Source organism: Arachis duranensis, chromosome 3 (assembly GCF_000817695.3).
Source record: "Arachis duranensis cultivar V14167 chromosome 3, aradu.V14167.gnm2.J7QH, whole genome shotgun sequence".
NCBI classification, from domain to species: domain Eukaryota; kingdom Viridiplantae; phylum Streptophyta; class Magnoliopsida; order Fabales; family Fabaceae; genus Arachis; species Arachis duranensis.
In genome coordinates, this window is record NC_029774.3 from 2,895,275 (window position 1) to 2,904,110 (window position 8,836).

At 38.3% G+C, this 8,836-nt stretch overlaps 1 protein-coding gene across 1 annotated transcript; it reads right to left on the reverse strand.

Annotated features, from left to right (window-relative positions):
- Positions 1-124: 124 nt before the first annotated feature.
- Positions 125-769, reverse strand: LOC107477077 (copper transporter 2). Its single transcript, XM_016097040.3, has one exon. The coding sequence runs from the start codon at positions 533-535 to the stop codon at positions 125-127; it is 411 nt and encodes a 136-aa protein (XP_015952526.1). The 5' UTR covers positions 536-769.
- Positions 770-8,836: the final 8,067 nt, after the last annotated feature.

Genomic DNA, 8,836 nt, shown 5'->3' on the forward strand with positions numbered 1-8,836 from the left:
GCGATGAAGCTGGGTCTTACAACTGGTCTAGTACCTAATCTCAACTAGGGAAATAAAAGACTCCAAAAAAAGCCTAAGAATAAAAAGTAATCAACAAGACATTGGCGGAAGATCATCATATCTCTTATCCGTTGTGTGGTTTAGCGAAAGCCCTGCTACCAAAGAAGAAGAAGCCGAGAGCGTGACCCAACACAGCCATCAAGAAGACACCGGCGTTGAACGACATGAGAGCAAGCATAACGAGGTATGCCAAACCAACTCTAAGGAGGTGTAACACGGTCTGACCCAAACCGGCACTGAGCTTGTTGGAACCGGGTTTCATAAAGCGGGTGTGGGACAGCCACTCCACCAGGAAGGACATGACGAAAACAAAGAGCAGAGCGAGCGCGTACATGCCACGGCTGTCCCCGGGCCATTGGTCGAACAGAACCTCAGACTTTGTCCCCCAGAAGAATGTCATGTGCATGAAATGGCGGCGCTTCATCATCACCATGGTGGATGGCGGTGGTGCTGCCATGCCCATGTCATGATCCATGTTGTGGATGTGTTGGGTGCTGTGAAAGGTTTCTTTGTTGTAATAAGGTGGGGTGGCGTGGGTTGTAGTACAGTACTGTGTGGACCTATGAGGAAGGTGATTTGTTACTATTGTACTGAACAGGATAGTTCCATGGGAAAAGCAAATCACAGTTTGGGGAATAATAGCTAGCTTATTGATCGAAACAATTTACAGTGTCATAGCGATGAAGCTGTGTCTTACAACTGGTCTAGTACCTAATCTCAATGTCTGGGCTGTACTTCTTGCCTTTGTGTTCATTAGGACTTGGACTAAGCTCCTTTCCAAAGCTAATATTGCTTCAATACCGTTCAGTTGGCAAGAGAATACCGTAAACTATACTTGTGCAGTGGCTTGCTGAGAATGGCCATGTTTCTATAAATGAGGGCATATGGAACCTTGTAATTACCATCTGGGTTCCCAACCTCAAAGGCCTCGTAGAAAAGGAAGAATGTGAGAGGAGCCACAACACAGCGTATCCCTGTGGCGATTGCTTGGCTTAGAAGCATGGAACGAGAGGATGTGAAAGTGAGATGGCCGGTCTTGAAATTATGCATCAAATCAGAAGAAATAGAAACAATTAATTTGATCAAGCCACACCCCACAAGTCCTGCAACTACACCGTCAGTTTTTCTGGCCAAGGATGCAAGTACAAAGAGACACGAGGTTTAATTAATGACAATGAACAAGTACTCCATGGTTGATGCTTGATGAAGAGACACGAGGCTTTCCAGGCTTTCAATCCAAAAGTTGGAAACTGAACAAACCCACACTGATCTCCACCTGTATAGCCATTGAAAGAATGCCCAAAGGAAACTGAATGAGAAGTACTTCATGAAACCATGAACCTGCTTCCTGCAAAAGCAGTTGAGTTAGTTTTACCTTTCATACATAAATATTTACTTTGTTGGACAAAATAAGATAAACCAGAAATCAACAAAAAACAAAACAGATTTGTACTTGGTCATGGCGTCTCCTTTAGGAGTATGGAATCCATTAATAAGAACTGCAGTAGCTGTTCCACTGGGATAAGTCGATTTGTAGTCTGTTTCACAGCAATTAATATCTATGCAAGCATGCAAAAGAAGAATCCTAATACATGTAATCATTCTAGTCCCTGTGTCTCTTTGCATAGAGCTATTTTTTGGTGAATTTGTCTATGATCTCAGCCATTTTCATATTTCTTTGTCACTGCAGATTTAGAGAACCAGAGGCAGCTGTCTCACGACGAATTTAGACGGAATGAAGTGTTTTTAAAAGATAGCATTCCGGTATGGTTGGCGGTTGCAGCATACATATTGTTCTTTCCATCATTGTGATACCTTTGATGTTCCCTCAAGTGAAGTGGTTTTGTGGTGATTGCCTATATTCTTGCATTCTCACTTGGATTTTGCAATGCTTACGATTAACTGACATAAACATGGCTTATAACTACGTCAAAGTGACTCTCATTGTACTTGCATCCTTTCCAGAAAAACTGACCGTGTAGGTGAAGGTCTTGTGAAATGTGGCTTGATCAAATCAATTGTTTCCATTTCTTCTGATTTACTGCATGATTTCAAGACCGGCCATCTCACTTTCAGGGATAGACTGTGTTGTGGCTCCTCTCACATTCTTCCTTTTCTACATGGCCTTTGAGGTTGGGAGCCCATATGGTAATTTCAAGGCACCATATGCCGTCATTTATAGATACATGGCCATTCTTAGCAAGCCACTGCACAAACATGGATTACGGTATTCTCTTGCCAACTGAATGGTATTGAAGCAATATTGGCTTTGGAAAGGAGCTTAGTCCAAGTCCTAATGAACACAAAGGCAAGAAGTGCAGCTGATATATTGAGATTAGGTACTAGATTAGTTGTAAGGCCCAGCTTCATTGCTATGACACTGTAAATTGTTTCAATCAGTAAGCTAGCAATTATTCCCTGGACTGTGATTTGCTTTTCCCATGGAGCTATCCTATTCAGCTCCTCACCCTCAATCTGAGGCTATTCAGGGTCCTCTCGGTTGGAATTCTCAATTTCTGTCAGATCTTCACTGTTTATACTATTGCTATCCATTGGATTCATCAAATTCTCACCTGAGTGAATCAAGCTTCACCAAAAAAGACAACTACGAAGCATAGTATTCAATGATTGTTATTAAAACTCATTGCTGATGCACTTGATCGTTATACTTATTAAGCAAAGAGAACAAACATTATAGTATTTGTAATTGAGGAAAGGAAATACACTAATATTTAAATGAATAATAATTAAAATTCTAAATTGTGAAATCTTTTTTATGTGATTCAACAAAATCGGATTTATATATGCATGTACCATTTTACAAAGCAGAATATGTTATATGATCAACATACATTTTGTTTATATTTATTTTGTCTTTGAATTAATAATAAACTTTTTTTTCTTCACTAAAAATATTCGTCTTTTAGCATTCTCATTTGCAAAAACAACTTTAAAAATGCCTTGTCCAGTTGTCCTATCCCCGGAGAATTCACTGTATGACAGGTTTGCAATTTTGGAAAAGTTCAAAACAAATTAAATAGAATTGGAACAATAATTCTCTTCGCAGATCATGCATAGTTGCATACCGTGTGCTTTGTATAGTCAATCAAAGACAATCTTTCACTTGTTCAAGAATACATCTAATTAATTACACATGTCTTTTTGTATATAGATGACATCTAAATATTATTAAATAATATTAAATCATATAACATTTTTAATTTTTTGTTGTCAACTTATCTTGAATTCACTTTTTATTTCTAATGCCTCTCTTCATCCAAAGTCTTATGTAATTTTTTTATAGACTTTTTCTTATTTTTTACTTGCTTTATATTAAAATTGTTTCTTTTAAATTTAACAAAAATTAAATTTTAAATTTTTAAATTATAAAAATTTTAATATTATATCTTAAAACAACATTTTTCAAAAACTTAATAAAAAAACATAAATAAATATATCTCTAACTACAATTTTTATGTAAATGGTGTTGAACAAGTTATACTTGAAATTGTAACATAAAAAATCTATGAATCAATAACCAGTTCATATGCATTATAATTGGTCACGGGATAAGATGAATTAAATTAAGATGTCGTAGTGGTAATAATAATACATGCATATGATACATGATCATGATGTATCGAAAGTGAAATAAGGTGTACGTCTATTCCCAGTTATTGTCTTTGATATTTAAACAATAATTTCTGCAGATTGTTGTAAGTAATGGAAGAGACATTTTGAAACTTGTCTACATCTTTTGGGTTCCTTTCATTATCTCTCTCCTCATTTTCCATTGACTAATTAATTGCCTTTCTTAATTGATTGGTTCTTATCATGGATGATGATGTTACATTTGCATAGTCCTAGCAATACAATGCTGGCCCATTAGCATAACTGGCTTATTACACTGCCATTTTTCATGATACATTGTACAAGCATGCCGGTGATCCATGATACGAATATTCCACCTTCTAACCACATATATATTGACTTCATTATTCTTTTCCTAATTGTCATTAATTAGGTTTAGCTAAGTCATACTAGTTCTCTAAAAATACTGTTTTCATTAACAGCTAAGGTTATTGATCGTTAAACACTTATAAGAAATGATATAGTAATGCATGAATCTGGACACAGAATAAGATACGACACAAGATAAATGAATACATAAATTTTAAATTTTTATAAGATATGGTTACATGATTTATATATAAATAAAAAATATAAAATAGTTACACAGAAGATACGCATGTCAGGTAAGTGACAATATCTGGTACGATAACCCAGTGAAATAGTCGTGTTTTATAGGTAGTGTAATTAATTTCTTTTAAAAAAATCATATTTGCATACTAAATCAGTAACTATATATTTATATATAAATATATATTGTTTAGTTTATTTTTAATGTATATTTATACATATATTTTATAAAATGAGTAATTTAATAACTATTTTTTATATACATATAGCATTATTATTGATAACAATACAAAAAATAACATAAGAATAATAATTTTTTTATGTTTTCCTATTCTTTGGATGCTCTATTGATCTATACAATACTTTTATGATAAACTTATAATAAAAACTGAGAAATATAATTATTTATATTCCTCTTCTTATCCACTTAAGTTAGTGGAAGTCTCAGACAATTAAAATCTTTTCTTGAAATATGCTTTCATTTTTATGACAATTGCGTCAACATTTTTTAGACTTGGTCGTAACTCAGCTCGTAACCTTCTAAGTTGTATAGAACCTTAGTTTTATTTATTTTAATTTGCTTGCTTATTAGGTAGTTAGGTTTACAAAATAAAACTTAAAATTGTGATTGTTAGGATGCCTAAAGTCCTAAAAGCATTTATTTTTCATGCCGACCAAAATAAAACCCTTTTCGTATTGCAGTATGAAAAAAAATAAATAAAGAAAATTTCAACCCTGCGCATAGTAGCAAAACTGAAATCAAAGTGCCCTAGTTGAGCTAGTTCGGTCTTGGCTGTCTCATATATATGTCTTGGCCTTCACAGGGAATTAGCTCGTCGAATTAAAATATACAATATAGGAACGTATTGTCGCACTCTCATAATTTTAAAAAGCAAAAGTATATAGAACCAACTAATAATTAGACAAAAATGGAACAATATAATTAATTATAATTAGTTTTATTAATTTATAATTTAATTTATTTTTTAAATTATTATTGACCACATTTAAAATATGAGGGAAGATACGCTAGTGATAGGAGAGAATCACGGAACAGATTCTTTGATCATTAATTAGTTGGTTCCATATAATTAATTATGTTTTATTAAGGTGTAACACATAAAACATAGAAATCATATCCAAAACCATCCAATTTACAAGAAAAAGAAACATCCGTGTGCCTATCAGTAGCAACATCCGGTTAAAATCACCGGTACCTCTGATTTACTAGTTGACTAATTCTTGACTTATATAAAGTTGGTTTCTAGCATTGTTGTTTTAAAAAATATCACAAAATTCAATAACGGAGGGTTATATTAAAATCTTTTTTATATTCAAAAAAATTAACTATAACAAATGACACACACACAATATGTCATATATTGCTAATTTAAAAGTTCAACCAATCATCTTATAATACATAATATTATTTATAATATTATTATGATATATAATATTTGTTCATATCCTAACCCAATGATGAGGCCCAGGACCCAACGAAAGGCTCAATCCTGCCCTATACCGACCTCCTCCCTACGAAGTCGGTTCACCACGACTTACCCCAAAGAAGTCGGGGACGAAGATTAGCTGGCAGATAAATACTCATTCAAATGAGTAACTGCACCCTAAAATCTCTCTACCCACTTCCAGAAGTCATATCGTAACCTCCCTAAGATAAAGGGACGATTATACACCCTGAAAAGTGGAACTACTCCAACGGTGGTTATTGGTTCACCACTATAAATACACTGACATCCCTCAGGTATCTCTAAGTCCCAATACTCTCTAGACCTGCTTGCACCCTTGCTGACTTAAGCGTCGGAGTGTCTTTGCAGGTACCACCCCCATTCACTCGTACTCACAAGTCGGACGGAAGCCCAGAAGCACGATTCTCTTCGAAGGTTTCTCTCCACTAACGATTGGGCCAACCTAACGAGTCAAGCTCATTACCTCCGGTTATCCAACGTAACATTGGCGCCGTTGCCGGGGAACCGAGAGATCAACCAGTAATGGCGGACAACTCACCAGAAGATGGACATACAGCGTCTGATTCCGAGCAAGAAAATCCAGATACCAAAAATAATGACGTAGACCTGACCCTTCATCAAGGAACCAGCGACCAGCATAAAGAAGGCACCCCTGGGCTCAAAAACCCAAAGGCAAATTCCTCGAAAGGACGAGAGTTCGGAAAGGAAGGGCCACCCCATGCAACCGAGCTAATGGGGCTGGTCCACGGCCACCAAGGTTGTCTGGAGCAACTGGAACAGGAACTAGAACGACAACGAGAGGCAGAGCGAAACCTCAGGGAGGAAATAGAACGACGAAAAGAGTTGGAAGAAAAACTCGCAAAGCTTGAATCCTCCCTTAAAGGCCGAAACTTCTGCGGCAACCGAGAAGAATCGCCCTTAGGAGGAGAGGACCCGTTCAGCGAGGACATAATGAGGGCGAAGGTTCCAAGAAACTTCAAAAGCCCTGATATGAACCTCTATGACGGAACCACAGACCCAAAGCATCATTTAAGCAATTTCAAAAGTCAGATGTATCTGGCTGATGCTTCTGATGCAACACATTGCAAGGCTTTTCCGACCACCCTGTCAAAAGCGGCGATGAAGTGGTTCGATAGCCTCCCTCCAAGGTCAGTTACCAGCTTTGAGGACCTTTCAAGAAAATTTCTGATGCGATTCTCCATCCAAAAGGATAAAGTAAAACACACACCGAGCCTCCTGAAGTTAAACAGGAGGTCGGGAAACCTCTGCGTGATTACATGAAAATGTTCAACAAAGCGTATTTGGAAATCCAAGATCTGCCCACAGAGGCGGTTATCATGGGATTAGTAAATGGACTTAGGGAAGGACCCTTCTCACAGTTCATATCAAAAAGGCACCCGACCTCTTTGAGTGATGTACAGGAGAGAGCGAAAAAGTACATCAACATGGAGGAAAATGCCAGACTGAGAGAGTCGAGTTGGCGACCTGGGCACCCTCCCTCGATAAAAGAGAGGGAGAGGGAGCCCAAGAAGAAAGAAGACCTCAGTCTCGATAGACCCAGGAAATATCACTCTTATACTCCTCTAAAGGTTTCTATAGTGGACGTATACAGAGAAATTTGCAATACTGAAAGGCTGCCGCCTCCCAGGCCCATTAAAAATAAAAAAGGGGGAGTCGTAGCGATTACTGTGAGTACCATAAAATATATGGTCACTCAACAAACAACTGTTACGACCTCAAAAATGTGATAGAAAAGCTGGCCAGAGAAGGCCGACTTAACAGATATCTCATGGAAAGGTCGGACAATCATGGGAAGAGAAAGCGAGATGACGCGGATAGAGAGACCCACCACCGCAAACTCCGGATAGACATATACATATGATCTCAGGTGGATTCGCGGGAGGGGGACTCACCAAGTCCTCTCGCAAGAGACACCTCAAGCGAGTCTACCAGGTCGGGAGCGAATCGCCCGACCTTCCCACCATCTCCTTTACAAAGGAGGATGAGCAAGGAGTAATCCCTGGACACGACGATCCAGTGGTGATAACCATGATCCTAGTCAATGCCCATCTCTACAGAACTCTAGTAGATCAAGGAAGCTCAGCGGACATCCTTTTCAAACCCGCGTTTGACAAGCTAGGGTTGGATGAGAGGGAGCTAAGAGCCTACCCCGACACCTTATACGGGCTAGGCGACACGCCAATAAAGCCACTGGGATTCTTACCCCTTCATACTACCTTTGGAAAGGGGGAAAAATCCAAAACTCTGAGTATAGAGTTCATAGTCATCGACGTGGGGTCAGCATATAATGCCCTAATCAGAAGAGCTACCCTAAATAGGAGGGAAAAAATACCAACATAGGAGCCAACCTAGGGGAAACCCTGAAGCAAGGATTGATTAAGCTCCTAAGAGACAATTCTGACCTCTTTGCCTGGAAAGCCTCCGACATGCCAGGGATAGATCCCGAGCTTATGTCCCACAAGCTCTCGGTGTATCTAGGATCCCGACCTGTGCAACAGCGAAGGCGCAAGCTCGGCCCGGAACGAGCCCTAGTGGTGGAGGAGCAAATACAGGCACTCCTAGAAGCTGGCTTCATCAGAGAAGTTAAATATCCAATATGGCTAGCAAACGTAGTGCTAGTCAAGAAGCAAAACGGCCAATGGAGGATGTGTGTCGACTACACTGACTTAAATAAGGCGTGTCCCAAGGACCCTTATCCACTCCCAAGTATTGATACTCTAGTAGACTCTAGCTCGGGATATCAATACTTGTCGTTCATGGATGCCTACTCGGGATATAATCAAATCCCTATGTATGAGCCAGACCAAGAGAAAACATCGTTCATCACGCCCCGAGCAAATTTCTGTTACGTGGTCATGCCATTTGGATTAAAAAATGCAGGGGTCACATACCAAAAGCTGATGAACAAGGTGTTCGCCCCCCACCTTGGGAGTGATGAGCGGATAATTTGTACGCTTTTTGGCATTATTTTTAGTATGTTTTTAGTATGATCTAGTTAGTTTTTAGTATATTTTTATTAGTTTTTAGTTAAAATTCACTTTTCTGGACTTTACTATGAGTTTGTGTGT